This window comes from Argiope bruennichi, chromosome 2, assembly GCF_947563725.1.
Source record: "Argiope bruennichi chromosome 2, qqArgBrue1.1, whole genome shotgun sequence".
NCBI lineage: Eukaryota > Metazoa > Arthropoda > Arachnida > Araneae > Araneidae > Argiope > Argiope bruennichi.
This window is the reverse complement of record NC_079152.1, coordinates 136,858,692-136,878,744: the sequence shown is the minus strand read 5'-3', so window position 1 is coordinate 136,878,744 and position 20,053 is coordinate 136,858,692. Positions and strand designations below refer to the sequence as shown.

The 20,053-nt window shown below is 26.7% G+C and overlaps 1 protein-coding gene across 3 annotated transcripts in view; it reads right to left on the bottom strand.

Moving 5' to 3' along the window:
- The window catches only part of LOC129989890 (electroneutral sodium bicarbonate exchanger 1-like), a 68,908-nt gene that overhangs the window by 43,878 nt on the left and 4,977 nt on the right, over window positions 1-20,053 (bottom strand). For 2 of the 3 annotated variants that reach the window (XM_056098106.1, XM_056098107.1), the window contains exons 5-9: window positions 13,124-13,284; window positions 12,850-13,044; window positions 11,225-11,296; window positions 2,857-2,990; window positions 2,496-2,741 (exon numbers count right to left, since the gene is read on the bottom strand). In XM_056098106.1, coding sequence (XP_055954081.1) covers window positions 2,496-2,741; window positions 2,857-2,990; window positions 11,225-11,296; window positions 12,850-13,044; window positions 13,124-13,284 — 808 coding nt within the window. The remainder of the gene's footprint in view (window positions 1-2,495; window positions 2,742-2,856; window positions 2,991-11,224; window positions 11,297-12,849; window positions 13,045-13,123; window positions 13,285-20,053) is intronic. The other variant, XM_056098109.1, reaches the window with a different exon arrangement.

Genomic DNA, 20,053 nt, shown 5'->3' with positions numbered 1-20,053 from the left:
ATTACATAGCAGATATTTTGGTGTAGAAGGGTATGTTAAGAGCAGATTTTAGTTGGGAAAAATAAAAAAAAGGGGGGGGGGAGGGTATGAGTAATTCTTGGAATTGCATACCAATGCAAAAGTTCAGCAAGAGCATTCCCAAATCCAGGCAACCACACATGTTTTGTTATTTATTTTTAAACATAAGAAAGATATCAGGATATATTCCACAATCTTTCTTTGATTCATTATTCTTTTACCAAGACAGAGGATTTTATATTAAAAACAAAATTCAGCCAAAGATCTTTCTGACTGTACTTTCTTGGCACTTTTTGGCAAATAAATATTGCATATTACAATCAATTAAAGAGCCATTTCCCAACCAGCAACTACCTGTAAATTTTGTGTGGAGAGATAATAGATGAAGGACTGTCAATGGGAGATCAGGACGACAATACCTACAGAAGTTTGAATAAACATACTTTCAGATGAAATGGTAGTGTAAAATTTTTGTGATATCAGATGGTTTCAAAAAGGCTTCTTGGAGTGCAATACAGAAAGAATGCATTTAGTTCATCATATCTGTAATATGAAAAATTTCATTATGAAAACTAAAACAATTCAAGAAAATCAGAGATGCCATAAATTCCATTTATAAGGAATATATATATTTCTTTTTGTGTGTGTGTGTATGGAAAAAGAATTCAGTTCCACATTTGAGTATTAAAGTATTATCTATACTTATATAAAGCTCAATGTGTGTGTGTTTGTGTTGGCGCTCTACAGGCCAGACCGTTTGACCTACAACTACCAAATTTGGTACATGTATACCTTGGAGGTCGGGAATGTGCACCTGGGGTCCCTTTTATTTAATTTTTAATTAGAATTTTAATTATTAATTAAAAACTAACTTTCCTACCAAAAAAATCTTCTCATTTTCCCCACCACCAAATCAGTAAGGCTTCAGTTTTTTCCCCACACTAATAAGGCTAGGTTTAAGATTTTTTTGGCCGATTATTTCAAACGATTCTGTTTATTTTCTTAATGTTTGATGCATTTATAATTAAACATTGTTTATTAATCGATCTTTCCGATTCATTCTGAAATACTTTCGAATTAAAATAGAACAGAATAAAGGAAATTAAAAATTTCTAATCTGCATAGCGTTACCCCAACTGGCGTAGAAAAATTCATGCATTTGGATACCATAACTGGTGTTGAAAATTCACGCATGCGCATTGTGTTCTGATTGTTGACAAATATTATCAACGGATCATTCTTCATTTAAATTATTTTTAGGTTAGTTGCATGCTATTGTAATTAAATTGTATTTATGTTAGTTATATATTTTTTGTATATGCTTATAGTTTTAAGTACATCGTTCTTTAAGTAATTTCTTTAAAACCTGTTTTTTCAACCGATTATTTTAAATGATTCGTATTATTTTCTTAGCGTTTGATGCATTTCAAATTAAACATTGTTAATTAATCAATCTGCTCATGATGAATCTGAGAAAATGTTGTAGACAAATTTTTGAAATATTACATAAATTAAGAAAGATATTCTTTAGTGCCCATAAAGTTTAAACGCTCAGTGACTCTGTTTTCAGTAATCATATTACAAAAAAAAAAAATGACCATCAAAATATGTCTTATATGACTATCAAAATTTGAAGTTTTAAAATATGTTGATGAAGAAACTATTAAAGTAGGAATTACATAAAATATTTAATTATTAAAATTTTAACGAACATTAAGATTGGCGAACCGGCTGGTCGCAAAAGGCGGCTAGTACAAAATAAAAGTAAAGTATATTCGAGTATTTTAAAGTATTAACTTTAAAAAATCTCCAACAACCAGAGGTCCCACCTCTAGTTTTTTTTTCCGATTTCTTCTTGTTTTTAGGAGTTCTTTTTTTTTTTTTTTTTTTTTTTTGTAAAATCAAGAACCTATGTTGTTTTTTTTTTCACTGTTATGTTTTTCAGGTTTGTGGAAACTGTATGAAATGGTGCGAAAAGTAGATGGGAAAAATCAAGGCTGGATTAATCATTGCAAAATGCAGCATGCAATATTTGCGTTAATTCAGGTACAAAGACATATTCTGGATATATTTCAAAATAAGATGAATAAGAAACACTGATTTTAGGCATTCTATCATTGACCATTTTGGGGGCTTTCAGAAAAGTGTTTCTTTTTTATTTTAAAGGATAAGAGTGAACAATATTAAAACAATAAGGAGTAAACAAAAATCCATATTTCAAAGGAAAATAAATTAAAGCATTCAAAGGAATGTAATTAAAGAGTTAAATTATTCTCACTTTTTATGAGGAAATTTACTTATTACCATGTACATGACCTTTTCGTTAAAGTAAATAATAACTTAAGAACAAGATAAAAACTTTATCATAGCCAAGAAATACTAACAATATCAGTAATGACAGCTAAAAAAAGTAAGCCTATTCATCAATTTAATTTATTATGCATAATAATAAGCTTTAAAAATGAAACTATAAATACCTCATCAGATAACAAAGTAGCCATTGCTCTTCCAATTTCATGGTATCTTAAAGCATGACCAACAGGTCCTAGTAAAATAAAAAGGAACCTGGTGGGCACAGGAACTTCAGTTAAATCTCCAAGACTACAACTACTTGTCAATCGGACGAAGGATGAGACAATTTTATCCAAGTAATCTACTTCCCCAACTAAAATATTTGAAGCCTCAGCTTTAGGTGGAATCTTCCTCATAAAGGACTGATTAATCTAGGAAGATATAAAATTAGTTAAATCTAAGAAATGGTAAGTGAAATGGAGATTTGAGAATGAATGAATTACATGAAATGATAAGTTACAAAAAGCTCAAAATGGACATTTATACCTTATGCAAAAGGTTGTCTGAAGATGTTTCTTCTGGAGAAGTACAGCTTCTTGCATTAGCTAGAGCTCGAAATGATAATGAACTTAAGTTATGAGCTACAGTATCACTTAATACTCCAGTACTAGCTGAATTCCCTGTAATAAGTAATTCATAATTTATCTATGTTGCCAAAGTTTAGAAGATACAATTTTTCCATATTTTTCAATTTTATAATATAATAATTATAAGAATAGGATATAATATGTGACACATATGAAATACGTATTATAATATGTATAAATCACAAGTGAGACTTCAATTTCTCACCCTCTAATTATAACTGGTAAATCCATACTTTGGTTTAAGCCTAGCATGCAGCCATGCACTTATTAAATTTCTTTTTACATCTAATTAAAAGACAATTAAATCTGATGTATAAGGGCTTGTTCTATAACTCACATTTAGATAATTTGGCATGAAAAAACTTAATTCTTCATTATTCTTAATATTAAGAATATATTAATTCTAATATATTCCTAATATTATTATTCTTAATACTCTAATTTAACCCCTACAAAAATTACTATCAATTTTCATTATATTTAAAAATAAATTATATTTAGAAAAATATATATTCACTATTTTCAAAATTTTTTCAGAGACAAATCCATTAAACATTATGCTATAAGTTAAAAAAATTTGATGCCGTAAACTAATATCACATTTTTTTTTGTTACAATATAAAATAATTACCATTATAAATGCTAAATTATACTAAAACTATCATAAAACATTATATTGACAATCAAATTATGCTCAATTTAGTACAGCATTTTGGAATTAAAAATTTTGATGCTGAATAAATATGTATGATTATAATTTACTGCAGAAGATGAGAATCTCACGAAAAAGATCACAAATTCATCAACATACCAGAAAATAAGCATATAAATGCTGAAAAAAAAAATGTGTTTTCTTTCAATTTTGTTTGAAATTCAAAATCAAGCTTACTTTTACATAAAATACCAAATAATTATTTAATCAACAAATGACTTTGTTGAAATATTTATTTGATTTATTAATGGATAATGAAACTGAAAAGGTTAGAATGAATTGATATTCTTTTAGGTATCTAATTATTTTCAGAATCATAATAAAATACAAGTGGCAGTTAAACAAGACAATTAGTATAAAATAAAGGGAACTACATTTATATAGACATTTTTAGCTTTTACTCCATAAGCATTACATAAAAAGAAAGTATGTGATTTTTGCTGTAAAAATCAAATATTTCTAAAAAACTGGATTTCTTTTTGTCCTAAATTAAATGAGTATGTTCAAAAAATTGAAAGATTTCACTTACAAAGCCTAACAATTATAATAAAATGTTTCTAATTTGATCTTTATGCTTATTATTCCTTTAAATTCAATGGCTAATTTTCATTTTTGTCCTTAATTGTCAAATTTATTAACAATTAAACTGTCTCTTATAAAATTAGAGATCTTAAAAATTAAAACCAATGAAAAAAATTTCTTTTTCAAGTCAGCAAGAAAAATGCAAGGAAAGAGTAAAAAACTAAAAGAATAGAGCATGATATTAAATAATTATTACCATTATTATTACTAATACCCATTAATAAACACACAAAAATTACAATGATCAGTTGAGCAATATGTAAGAAAGCATGAAATTTCAAAGAGAAATTTAAATTAATGTTCAAACAGAAAATTAACTTTATACTAGGAGTTACACTCCTTTGCTCATTGAGCTCACCGACACCCAAAAATTATGATGCGATTCTTTTGGGAACACTCCACATGATAAATGCTTGCTCACCATATAATTATGCATACTGCTTGTAATAAGAAATATAAAAATTATAACTAAAAATAAATTTAAATTATTTCAAATTGTATGAGCTGTTAACCTGAATTCTTCATTAATTACTAAAAATTAAATTATCAATTTCTAGGAAAACTATATATGTAGAAAATATATATGTTAGACAGCAAAAATACATAATTCTAAGATGTCTAAAAATCAAAACAGAAGTTATGTCTTTTCCTGTTTTGATAAGATGTATTTGATCAAATTGAACAATATAATGCTATTAACACCAAGACACAATGAGTATTAATAAATTTAATCAGTGTGCATAGTAAGGAATTGCTACAAAAATTAAGTATTTTTTAAGCAATTTAATCAAAAAAATTATTTTTGTACATCTGTATTTTTAAGATGTCTTGTGTAAGATGTTTTCCATTTTATAATAATGAATAATTCTTACTAAATTAAAAAAAAATAATTTCAAATATATATTTTTATATGTTTACAATGTTTTCTAAGCACCATAGTAAAAAAAAGTTCAGCACTTTTGTATCCGTGTTTTTTCAAGATGTCTCGTGTAACATATGTAATATTTTTTAATGATGAAGAGTTTTTATTGAGTAAACATAAGATCTTTTTCAGCATTTCTTAAAATCAACAAATTAACAGTTAATCTGGGTAGATATATCATTCCTGAAAATGTCGACACTGACACAGAAGCATAGCATGATCAATAATTTAGTATTTGATGTTTATATAATAGCAACAAATAAAATTCCATGAGATAAAAAAATGTAAATTTCCTCTTGCACTACTTCACCATATTTAGCAATTTAGAAAATTTTATTTGGCATCTTCTACAGCTAAGTTTATTTCATGAAAATGATGAAAAACAATATCATGCATAATTTGTGATGATAGAACATAGTTTCTAATTGAGAATTTTAGACCAATTTTTTTAAAACAGAAAATAATAGCAGCATTTAGAAATGATCAGATTAAAAAAATTCTCATTGGCTCTTATTTTTGAATTTTTATATTAATAAAATGTAATTAAAATTTAACCTGTATGCAAAAATAAAATTTTCCCATTTAAATTTTAACAAAAGTCAGAGAAAAATGCGATTGTATATTTTATGAAAAAAACGAAAAGTTCTTCGTAACAGGAACAATAAATAAATAACAAACAAATTCAAAAAGTTAAAAAATATCAATTTTGTAGCTGGCAGCAAAATTAAAATAAAAAGCACCAGTTGCCACATTAATATATATCTTTTGATGTATAATATATTGCATTGACTCATAATTTAAAACAACTCATCAAGTGAAAAATAACCAGGGAAAAAATTATAAAAGTTGCAAAAAAGAGAGAAAGTAAAAAAGATAGAATCTGAACCTTAAAGAATAGAAGTTTTAAACTTTTTAAAAAACTTTTAAATTTGGCAATTTTTAAAGTAAGAACTTAAGTTTTCAAACAATGGTCTAACAAATAATTTTCAGAAGGAAGGAAACATTTAAAAAGTACATAAAGAAAGAAATCACGATCACTGAAAACGTATGGCTTCAAATCAAAATTTCATTAAATTGAATTTTACATAATCGATTAACATAATTACTCAATGCAATGAATTATAATTTAATATAGTACAATAAAATCCCTTTAATAGGTTGTTCAATGGATTGTTCCAAATGAAGTACTAACAGAAACAATAATACAATGTTGAACACATTAAAAAGGCTTCACTGCAAGTTTACAGTAGCTTCTTCCATGTTCGATATATCTAAGTCTTTGGCACATCAAATCATCTTGCTTTATTTTTATTTTTCAATGACTGCAGCTATAAAATTTTTAAACATATATAATACTAAAATTTGAAGTATGAATGTTTTTCAAATTGCAACAAGTCTTATTGAGTCTTACTCCCACCTCTATACCATAAACCAATGAGCAAGCTGACACACTAGAACCTTTATAATTTTCTTTCTTTTATTTATCTTAATTGTTGTGAGAATAGTTCTGTAAACAAATTATTTTCGTAGAATAAAATTCAGTTGACTGGAAAATATTTTGGTGTGACTATTTTCAAATCTGATTTGAAATTATTTCAAAACTTAAGGAATTGATTAAATTTCCTGAAATAAAGTCATAATATATTCTCATCAAAAATGATTAAGAATTTAAAGTAAGAAATATTCATATTGATACATTATTTATTTCGAAGTAATGGAAATTTTAACAAACAGTCAGAACAAACTTTACGAAGCCTTATAATGAATTAATAACTTCAAATAAGAATGAAATAGAGAAGATATTGAAATAAAACTTTCATGGATTGAAGAAACTGCTACAAATTTGGGTGATATGAAAAAATGAGATATTACCCAGGTTCAAGTAAAAGTTTATTTTGAAATTCCTTTCCTGTATGTTAAATACCAACATCAATGAATGCTGATAAAACAAAAATGAAACTCTCCAAAATAAAATTAGCTCAGTTCAGTGGGGAAATTAAAGATTAGCTAAGTTTTTTGGGTCAATTTGACAAAATTCACTCGGATGTTAGTAGCATCAAAATGAAGATAAATTTCAATATTTTGTACAGCGTATGAGATATTGAAATGACAATAGAGTAGGAAAAATCATTGAAAGTTACCCACCAACTGCAGCAAATTGTGCTAAGGTTATCAATCCCTGAAAACTACATCTGGCCATGAAGAGTTATTCCTTGAATATTATGTCAGAAATGTTAATACTGATGATAAAAAAATTCTTCCAATATTAAACTTAAATTGGATATCATACAACTTTATGATAAATTGGAGTGATAGTTAAGATAATTGGAATCAATTGCTGTAACTACTGAGATATGTGCTGCAATGCCATTTCCGCTGGTAGAATCATGTATTCTTGAGAATTTATTGAGACAAAATCTGGTGATTAATAAAGAAGAAAACAAAAACTGTTATGGTGATAAATTATCGCAATTACTACTGTTTCTTTGAGTGAAAACTGGGTTCAAATCTAATGAATTAAAAACTAACATACAAAGACACCGAAATATCATCTCAGATGGCTAATGATTTACTACATGAAGCCAAAAATTTGAAGTCTTATAAATTTTGTAGCAATGTTCAAAATCCTTAAAAATGTTTTTAAAGTAAAAAAAAAAAAAAAAAAAAAAAATTGAAAAAAAAAAAAAAAAAAAAAAAAAAGCAAGGCATTTTTAAAAAGAATAAGGCTTGTTTTTTATGTCCAAAACTCGGACACCTTGAATATATAAGACCAATGTTTGATGTATGATATGTCAGAAAAAACACTGTTGATGTGTTTTGAAATATCTAATAACAAAGACTTTACTCTGAAGAGAACTCACCTAGCGATGAAATGAATAGCAATTCAAAGTCAACCAGAAATCCTTTTGCAAACATTATTGGTACATAATTAAGGCTGGTGAGAAAAGAAAAACTATCAAGAGTATTATTTGATACAAGATATCAAAAGTAATATATCCTAAATTCTATAGTTAACGAAATGAAATCTACTGTGGAATGAAGTAAAAAGTAGATGCATATAGTGCTTGGTGGTGTCATGAAACAACAAAAATGCTATAAATTGTCAGCAAGTAACTTAAAGAAAAATTATTCTTGTGAAATACAGGATTTCAACCAACAGGTTGTTTATTATTTTCTTGTATACAAAAAGGTACATAGATTATAGATTAACAAAATGAAATCTACTGTGGAATGAAGTAAAAAGTAGATGCATTATAGTAATAGTAGTAAAATTATAGAATAAAATCATCCAATTTACGGCCAATAGAATTATTGATAGAAGCTGATTATGCCGGAACCCTTTCCCCAAAAAATTCACCTCACTTGCCATCTACTTTTGTTGCTGTAGAAACCTGTCTAGGTCAGGAAAACAAAGGTTGATGTCAACAGAATTGTGAAACTTAGGATTTATGGAAGTTAGAAAACACTGGAATTGCAGATACCCGTGAATGGGAAAACTCAAAGGAAATGAAAAAGGAAACTTTTTATTATTTTTTCAGAAATGTAGACATTGAAAAAGATGAGATTAAACTGCCCTGTATGTGAAATCTAAATGGGTTATCAAGCAATAGGGATATTCCGGAAAAATGACCTCAATCCTCACACTCCATCAATGTGTATACAAGATGCTTTCATGGTAAATGTGTCAGTTTTGGATAAACTTGCATTGATGTTATAAGGTGTTGGAAACATCAAATCTCAGGAAACACTTAAAAAACAGGTTTCATCATAAATATTTGGGAGTTCTAATGTAACCCTGTCAAAAGAGAAATTATTATGAAGTAAAGTTGGGAGATATTGTCTTACTTGAAGACGATTCTTATTATTTTGACCAATGACTCAGTCCTTGAAGTTTATCCAGAAAAAAAAAGAAAAAAAAAAAGTGCAGCTCAAAATATCAAATGGTGAAGTTATATGTCCGGTTAATGAATTTATGCTCTGGAGATAAGATCTTCAGTGGATGGAGATAGTAAAGTCAAAAAAGATGCTGTTATTAACAACAAAAATTACATCTCTTATGATCTTGATGGAACTTTGACTACAAGAAGGGGTAGACCTGTTAAAGTACCTTTGAGATTTATGAATACTTGATGCCATTGAACTTCTTGCTCTATTTCTTAAAATTGTAAATTTAATTGAAGTATTTTTAATATTGATGCTTATGTTAAGAATTGTTTGACTATAGTGTATAATCAAAGGTGGGAGTGTAGAATAAACCAAATAAGCAAGCAAATGAACCGAGCCTTTATATTTTTGTAGAATAAAATTCAGCTGATTGGAAAAGACCTTGGCATGATGTTTATCTAAGTCTATTTTGAAATGAATTAATATGAAGCTGAAGGTATTGGTTAAATTTCTTGAAAGCAAGCCATAATTAATCATTTCAGAATTTTAATAAACAGTGATGTCCATTGTTGAAGACAGAGAGAGCAGAAAAAGGTCATGAAGCAATTCATGAATTTCTATTGGATTTACTAATGAATGCTTTTTTTCAATATTTTCATTTGCTTAAACTTCTCATCTTTAATGATTTCAATTTATAGTCAAAAGTGTTTGACAAACTTTTTTTTTTGTATTATTTAAACTAAAAAACCTTGTTTCCGCTGAAACAAACATGTAAAATTTTCAAGCATAAGAGCAGTTACCAAATGATGATCACCAAATTGACCCAATTTTGCATCCTCATAACCACTATATATAATTATAATTTTCTAAACTTCCAAAAAAAAAAAAAAAACCAGCAGGGAAAACTGTTAATTTTACGTTTATGCCCAGAAATGTTAAATGAATCACATAGAACAAAAGACGGAAATTTGGATGAGACCAAGAGATAGAATCTGCTAATCTATATTAGAACACAATCATTAAAAAAGAACAAACCCTATCATGCCTTTTTGTCAAAGATTTTCAGTGTTGATAAATATTGATTTTTTTCTTTTATTTTTCTGTTTAATTTAATTTTGTAACATTTTTTAAGATTAATTATTAGATAATTTTAAACTCTGAAATAAAATTCTAAAATAAAAATTAGAAAACTTTTTAAAATTTCATTAAAATAGAAATTTCCCCCCCCCCCTTCTTGCCTTCCAAAACTTTTGCAAATTACAGAATTTGAAAAAATGGCAATATCATATTTATTAACGAATAAAACCACAGGAATGACAATGATAGAATCAAGTTTTAAAATTCAAAATGTCACCGTATTAATATCAGTCTAGTTATAGGTTTAATGAAAATTTTTATTTCAATTCACCACAGATGCAAATGAAATTTATAGAATCTGAAATATTCAGTTACATTTTAAACACAATATATTTCAGAAGTGCAGAATAAAAAAAATATGTGTTTAGGCCATTATAAATTATGATACAATCTTTGAATATGATTTGCTACAGTGATTACAATTGTTTTTTATAACTTGAAACCTTAAAACTATTTGATAATCAGAATTAGTAAGTATACATACATATAAGTACAAATTAACCAACTTCCTTTAGTGAGCTGTCATGGAAATTCAGAGACCATAGTAATATAATCATTGTTTTAAAAAGAGTGATAAATGTTTAAATCCAGAGATTTCACATCAGAACAAAATGTAGAGAATTTTCTGCATATTACATTTTAAGATCAATTATTAGTGATATCATCAATTTTAAATTAAAAATGCCATCATATCACAAAAATCAAAAATGACTCTGCATACAAAACTTACACATAAGACAACTTTGTTTAATAGGAAAATTCAAACTTTAAATTAACGGTTTAGAAGGTCTCTGAAAACAAAAACTATTAATCTGATATCTGGGAGAGATAAAAAAAACCTTTTCACTGTAAGCAGATTTCTAAATGAATTTTCATTATTATAAATATTATATTTTAATTAACATTTAAAATATACTCATTATTTTTATAGTATTCTAACTTATTGTCCATTAATTATATCCTAAATATTTTCATTGAAATTTCATGCTTCTGTCATCTGAGATATAAGAAAAGAGAAATATTAATTACCCGCAGTATTTGTTCTTTCCTCCACAACAGAGGATGTATGTGGATTTAAAATATGGAAGAAAGTTAAAGCATCTGCAAGCAAATAGATCTAAATATTAATTACAGAAGCAGAGCATGCAACAAATTAGAGCCAAAACAATATAGTATCACCAGCAAAGCACTGAAATACTAAAGCATTGTTAGAATATGCATACTATAAGCATATAACAATAGTAAAGCAATTTTAAATATTAAAAGCTTTAAAGAAATAAATTTGAAAAAAATACCATAGAAACCATTGAGTAAGCTAACAGAAACCAATTAACCATTTTAAAGTAAGATTTCATTAAAAGGAATAGTAAGGACATCATCAGTCAATTTGTATTATATTATTATATTTTATTAATACATGGCATTTTAACTTAGATAGTTTAATATTTAATATTAAAAATATAAATTTTATTGAGAATAAATTTTGGTAAAAACAAAGCTGAATATTAAAAAAATAATAATAATTTAAATGAATCTATGAATCTTAAATTGGGATAACATGTAAGATTTATTTCAATAATTTTCCATTATTTGACAATTCTTCTATTTTTTTCTTATCAATTTCAATTTGGGGAAAAATAATACCAAAGAACTTTGACCTAAAATTAAATTATAGGACATAATTATGGTGTAATGTTTATTGTTATCCAGTTAGAAAAAGTTTGGCAATGCAGTTACCAATACATTAGGTACTTATAATGAGAATGAAATTTTTTCTTACTCAGCCTTCAATTTCACTTAAAAGTTTTGGCAAATTTTAAGAAAAATAGTTTTCTTTTTTCCTACTTATCAACTTTTTTCAGGCAATCCATAAATTAAAAACTTATGAATACACATAAAATTATGTAAGTTTAAAATATCTTCAAAATAAAATACAAAATATGAAGAGATCAAATACATCTGAACCATACTTTTTTATAACACAATTTTTTCAAGAAAATTTGTTAAATATCTTGTTACAAAAAATATTGCTGTGGTATAAAATCCTGAATAAACTGCACCCAAACCAGTTGAGAGTTTTAAAATAGCATTAAAAAATTGTATACATCTCATTCTTTAATTTAACCTGTTTACCTTACTCTTTCAATGTTATTCAACAGAAGTTTTAAATTCCCTTTTCATCCCCCATTATTCCATTAACAAATTCTATTAAATGAGTTTTCATTCATCTAAAGATACAAAATATTGACTTCAAATTAAAGAAAATTCTGCATTACTTAATTTGAAGTATCAAAATTTAACTGCAGTAAAGTTTAAAGCAAATTTATTAAGAAAAAGCACATATATTTTTCTTTAAATAATATAAATACACTTTGCATATAAAATGATCTTATTACCTCAAATTCAGAAAACTTTATTTACAAATTCATACAAATATTAATGTAAATTTTTTTATTTCCCTTTTCTACTAATATAGCTCCAATAAAAGAAATGGATCTTAGAAATACATTAAAGTATTTCTGTGTAGCTAAGATAAATATATAGTAGTTAATGGATTGCAATTAACCTTATAACTTGATCATTCAATGAGGATGTAAATAATTATAGCACTATATATATGTATATATAAAAAACTGAATTTTTTTTTATCTTACTGGAAGAATTCATTTTTGATGAATTCCGCCTAACATCAGTTAAAGACCTGATTATTGGAAGACGTGAGCCTTTGTCTGACCAATCATCTTGTAGCTGATGTTGGTGACGGTGAGGTTTCAGCAAACTCTCTTTGATTTTGGCTTTAACATCTACTGTGATCTGTTGACTGGATTCTATATTTTCAAGAATTAAATCTAGGAAAGAATAAAATTAAAAATAATATAAGATGAAGTCAAGTTGAAAGAAAAAAAAAAGTAAATAAAAAAATAGTACCAGTTATTTCTTCAAGAGAATTGGCATCCATGTCCAACAGAATAGTGCCATTTAATATACAGCTTCGTAATTCAAAAAGTGAATGAAGTGAAACAGTTGCAACATGTGGCTTAGACCATCGATTGCCTCCTTCCTCCACATCTTCTTCAAATTTGATCCAACTATTATATTATAAAAATGTTTCACCAGCATTTAAAAAAAGTATCACATATTATTACTTTATCAATACTATGAAAGCATTTATTATTATTATTATTTTTGATATTTTTCCATTTTGACACTAGTTTTGTTAGCATGATTAGTGGTCACTTTGACTCTACTTCTTCCAAAAGAGTTGTCTGTTTAATCATCTCTAAGAAACGTTTTTTAATAGCTTACGTTACTTTCTATTGCATCTCGTTTCGGAATGCTTAGGAAGATAACTTATCCAAAACTTATAAAAAATCTTTTTGACATATATTCTAAATGTCAATGTGCAAATTATCTTATTTCATTTATATAATTCAAAAATGAGCAAAACAAAAAGATTGTTTTGTTTAACATCATGAATTCAATGATTCAAATTCATGCATCATCAAATGGGCAAAAATAAATTGTAATAACATAATTTCACTAGCAGCAGGAACCTATTAGTTCTATTTCTACACTGAAAGTGAAGATTTCATATGCATTCCTGATATTATGACAAAATCATGAAGAAAGAAAGACGAACACCAAACTTTCTTATAGTTTGATATAAAAAATGTATACAGCATGATTAAAAGCGGTATTTCAAGTGAAAAATTAAAATACATTGCAAATTCCATCATTTCAAACAATATTATAACTGATAGTAATATTTTAAGAAAATATATTTTCTGAAGCTAAAAAATTTTCAGAGTGATGCACATGTTTTGAAATTAAATGAATACACGAAAAGTGTAGCACTCATTTTGCTAAATATTAACAAATTTTATTCGTCAATATCACTGCATGGCAATAAAAGGGCTAAAAAAAACAGCAATGCAAAATTATTTGTAAAAATTTATACAGAAAAATAACGAAACTGCACATTTTAAAAAATAATTTGAAATACTTCTTATTTTTTAATGGATTTTTTTCAGGGTATTTTTTCCAATGTGTTTTTTATATCACTGAGTATTTTTTCTGCACAGTTTAGCAGGATCTAAGGAGTGTTTTTTACGATCCACTATTCAAGAGCTGTCTATAATTTGAAATTCTTCTTCAGTAACATATCCTGGAGAAATATGCATTTAATCTAAGATTGGCAATAATCCAGAAAAGCCCATAATGAATTGAATCACTGCAATACTGATACCCAGTTTAAGAATTGTTAACTCAACAAATGTTTCTTTTGGCATTATCAATCAAATAACTCCATTGAAAGAAAGTTTTAACATGAAGCATTTTTTAAGTAGGTTTTGGTCACCAATTTTAAAGTATATACACTATTTATCACATCAATAGAGACAGCAGGTGAACTTTTTTTTTTTTGTATTTTTTTATTGATGACATGGCTAGATGAATTTGATATCTGCTCTCTTTACCTTGTGGGAACTGTTCACACATTAGATGTTCAGAAGTAGCACAATAATGATAAAAAGCAGCTAAGACAGCTGACTGCACATTCATCAGATTGCTGACATTACTATGGAGAGCAATTCTGTAATAATTTTGCAATTTATCAATTAATTTATTAGTTAACTTAAAGGTTTGAGCAGATGGAATTTTACATTTTAATTTCCTAACTCAAGTACCAATTCTCCTTTAGATATGCCCTCCACACTTTAATTTACTGATGGTAATTCCACCATATATATATTCTTTACAACGTCATAAGCTTTTGAATCGTCATCTCCAGAGTATTCGATAAGTAAGTTGGTATGAGCATAGGAAAAATTTAGTATGCTCCAAAAGATTCCATTCATAAAGCCGAATTCTAATAATTGGGATAAATATGAGTGGAGTAGATTATCTTGAAATACTTTACAAAATCTGCAATACTGAGAAAGAATCTCTACATCAAGAATTTTTCATGTATTATTGTCATGTACTGTCAACAGACACATCACAATATTTCACAGTAAAAAATAACTAACAAAACATAAATTATAATGAACAAAAAAAAATCACAATGAATATTAGCCAATATTGTTAAAATTACTGAAAAATTCTCCCAAATTGTTCCATTTTTGGTTAATTTAAAGCAACTTCTGATTTTGTTTTTAATTCTTAAATTTTACTTAAATAGCTCTAGTTCCCCCCCCCCTAAGTATTGTTAAAAAAAAAAAAGAATCTTAAAAGTAAAAATTAATTGAAACTAGGTTCAAAACAATCTTTCAGCTTTAAAAAATTAATGGACGCTACCAGATCGCTCTTGAGGACAAGTGTTTACTAGTTCTGAAGATTTTCCCTTTATAACCCTTTCACTGTTTTAACCCCTCAGAGCAGGCCCTAAACGCTTCTCATTAAATGCAACCCAAACATTAATAAAAACAGAATTCTGGAAAGACTTCACACTTATTGATAAAAATCAGTATTAAAATAACAGATTTGTTTTTGTTTTATAATCCAAATTACTATTGATATCATAAAAAATAATGAAATGTGAAAAACCATGAAATTAAATTTCAGGCCATAACACAAATTATTATTGGCAAAGAAGATTTCAAGAAAGCAAACAAAAATACATTGTCTGCCTTCTTGAAACTTTGAAAATAATCGGTAAATGATTTAAATTTATACTTAAAAAAATATTAACATGTAGAAAGATACCAAATTAAACACTATTTTAGGTCAGAAATAAACTGTATTCATGATGTATGCATTTCACAGGAGCAAACAGTAAGTAAGGGAAATGCATAGAAAAATAGACAGGACAGCATAAAGCTTTTAAAATAGTATGAATTATATATCTTTTAAAATTTGAAGTTTAAAAATATTTAGCTGAATATAAAACAATATTACATAACATATTTAATTGAAAATGTTGATAACTATTAATCCAGGTGATTCAGCTAATAACCAAAGAATGCTAGTAAAGAATGTTTCTAAATGGCGATAGGTAAAAAGTGTTTTTCTTGACACTAATCAAAACCAAGTTTAACCTTCCAAGTGGCAAACCCGTCAAAAGACGGAAACAAAAACTCCCTTAAAACTGTCGCCGCCCGTATTTTTACGGGTTCCTGTTTTTCTCTTCCACCAACCTCAAGCTGTGAGATAATGAGAAGGGAATGCGAGATAAGGAAAAGTTAATCGTTATCAGTGGACAATATGATTGACATCTTCCTGCTCGCGTCCTTTTAAGCATTTTTAAAATCTCGCTTACGTTTCAAGTTGTTACTTTTGAGATTTTGATAATAAATACGTATCCAAAATGAGTTTTAAATAAAGGGAATAAAATTGAACGTATGAAAATATATACCTGGAATGAATAAATATACGTATTATTAATAATATTTTGATCAATAAGAATTTAAAATTTTCTAGCATACGAAAATAGTTTATCTAAAAAATAAATAATAAATATAAAATTGAAATTTGACAATTTTCTCTTTTATAGCATGCTTTCATTTAAGGATTACTTATGCAATTTATTTTTGAAAATAAGACACTAAACTTATGTACAGAATTTACTTAACGAATGAAACTTTCTTAGTTTTCATGAAATAAAACAGTATTTATTTTAAGTATTTAAAACGGGAATATATATAGAACCAATATATTAAAGTGGGATTTTTCAGAAAGATTAGCATTCATTATATTAAATCCTTATTTTTATAATGTAATGATCTATATATGAAAATTGAATATTTGTTTAAATTCTTTAAACATTATAGAATTTTACACTCCTTGACGAACTCGGACAAAAATGTAAGCATTGCAGAGATATAAGTTTCATTGTTTTTATATTTTTCTCAGGTTTTTAATAATATTTTCAAAGTTAATATAAGCACAGTTTTTATAGGTTCTTTTTTTTTATGGAAATATTAATCTTATTTCACTGCTCAATCTCGCACACATCGAACTGTTTTGTTAATGTTAAACTGGTTTCTACTGACATTTTTACTTATACGTTTAATGTTGAGTAATTTAATCTGCATGAAAGTAAATGAATAAGTGAGTTTTTTTGTTAATTTAATTAAAGTGAAATAATTATACTATGTTTTTTTAAAAAAATATTGCCATTTTTTTAACTCTTTGATCTAATTTTATCTCTTATCTTAGCATTTAAAAAATTTTTAATGCGTACAACTGGCACTTAAACTACCTTCTTCTGTTTGTCCACTTTAAGTTCACTGGATGTGATTTTAATTAATTTATCAAGTTTGTTAGTTTTTATCTCTTAATATGCCAAATGAAGAAACTAAAATGCTCGTTTAGTTTCTCAAAGCTTTAAAGAGGTAATTAATTATTATTAATTAGGACTAAGTTTATTATATACTCTTAAGAAATTGAATATAAAAATTCAAAAACTTAAAATAAAAAATCTGTAGATTTTTTTTTTCTTTTTCACAAACAATAAATGCAGGGTATTTTATATATTCTAGTTTGTATATGCAAAATTGATGATCTTTTTATGACATTTTGGTTTAATTTTTTTCACATATTTAACACCTTTAAATTTTTAATGTATCTAATGTATATTATATCTTTTTTTTTAGTTTATTGAAGAATAAAATTGTATTTTACTTCATAAGTTTGACAACATTATATATTTTATCACACTAGATTTAAAACCATACTTTTAATATGTACCGATTGACAAATCTGATAAGCTTTCCTCACTACAGATTTTTGGCCTTCTTTTAATTCCGTCATAAATATAGACTTCAGGCATTTTTTTTTGTTGCATTATTAAAAATCTAAGTACTGAGTTTTAGAAATTTGTTTAAATACTGTAAAAAATTTGAACAATAAGGTTCTTAAAATAGAACAAATATGAACGAGTACTTAAAAACCTGTTACAAACCAAAACTATTTTTACAAACACAATCAAAAACATTTTCAAAATATGTGTTTACTTATATACACATCTTCACTGATATGCTACTTTTATTAGTAGTTTATAGTCAAACTTCTACTTATGCTTTTACATCATGTTTTTAATGAAGGGATTGTTACCTGAAACAAAAACATTTTTGATTCCGCTTGACATTAATTCCTTAAATAAAAAATTGATCCTTCAGAAATCCAGCATGCACCCAGAAACTCAGTGTTTTACAAATGTTCAATTATGGTTCAAGCAATTTGTATATATTTGCATCAAATTTAAGACTAAAAATGTTGTTCTTCCAAATTCTTTAAATTATTAATTAAAATAGAGGATCTTAAAACTTCTTAAGGATTTAAAAAGAAAAATTTTACAATTAAATATATAAATGCAGGTGAATCCATGTATAATATTTGTGAATCCATGTATGCACAAATGTCCATGTATATAAATGCATGTGAATCCATGTATAATATTTGTGAATCCATGTATGCACAAATGTCCATGTATATAAATGCAGGTGAATCCATGTATAATATTTGTGATTTCTAATATAGTTGAATTTTATACAAGAAACTTATATGGGTGTAATTTTTAGAACTGTGCAATAAAATTAATCTTTTCCTTACTTTTATGAAAATGTACAAGAAAATAGACACATTTAATTTGATGATAAAACAGCAAGTAAATTTACTCCATAGAAAAATTACCGAGAAATTGCTCACTCTATGAACCTTAATAACCTTTATTTAATTTAAAATTTTATATTGACCAGCAACCTTGGCACATGTGTTGGTTGCCAAAAGGAGCTAGGTAGAAATAAGTAAAAAAAGTTCAATGCAACTGCATTTGCAAAGCTTTTAAATTCAGAAATTTTTTTAACAATTCGTTTACCCCACGGTATGTCGTTATCCATTTGCAAAATAGCGAGAGCTTTGATTCTAACCCAAATAACGTAGAGTTGAATTTTTTTAAAAAAAATAGTAATTTATTTTAAAATGGTTTTTAATATTCTGAGGGAGCTTTCTTTAGAAGCATTCGAAAAATTCCAGTTGCAAATGGTTAATTATAAGTCTAAATAACCTGTATTATTTAAGTCATTTTTCCAGGCCAAATTTGTATCATGGATATTACAAAGAAATATTTTGACAATTACTTTTATTTGATGCAGTCATAAGGTGCATCAGCTGCATAATCCAGTTATTTCAGCATTACTGAATTATAGTAAAATATATTTAATTACAAAATTTTAATCATGCAGATAAACACCAAAAATCGATATCTCGGAAATTGAAATATTGTATGAAATTCCATAATTATACAATTATTTTCTAAATACTGAAGAAGCAAAATTAGAATTTGATGTTACTTATTACAATTAATGTTTTAAACGTGCATTTTAAAATATTAAAATACACTAGCAATGCGATGAAAGGAAATTTTTTTTCAAGAATTAAATCGCTGTACGTAATTTCGAGAAATAATTTCACAGTAAGAGAGGATTAAAAATTTTGTAAAACATATTGCAATGAAAAAAAAAAGAAGAAAAAAAAGATGAACACTTTCAATTTATAAAAATTAGATACTTATTAAATTAAACATAACAATAATTTATTCCTAATGAAAATTTTATATGGTGTTTTATGAAATAATCGAAACACCTCTAGAAAACAACCACACTTTCTGCATTTTCAATCTATGTTATTGTCACTCTCTTCCTAACCACTAAAAGAAAAATGCTCTTTAAAATCGAAAGACAGCGATAAGCAACACCTGCCACTCACACCATGTGTTCTGCAAATAACTCAGACCCAGCAGCGCTGAACTGACCACAAAAGGAGAAAGCAGTCCCTTTGTCAAAATCCTGACACTTTTAAGAATAAACCTGTTATTCAGACGTGCCGCGTTCGGTAAGTATAGCAATCTGAACGCTACCG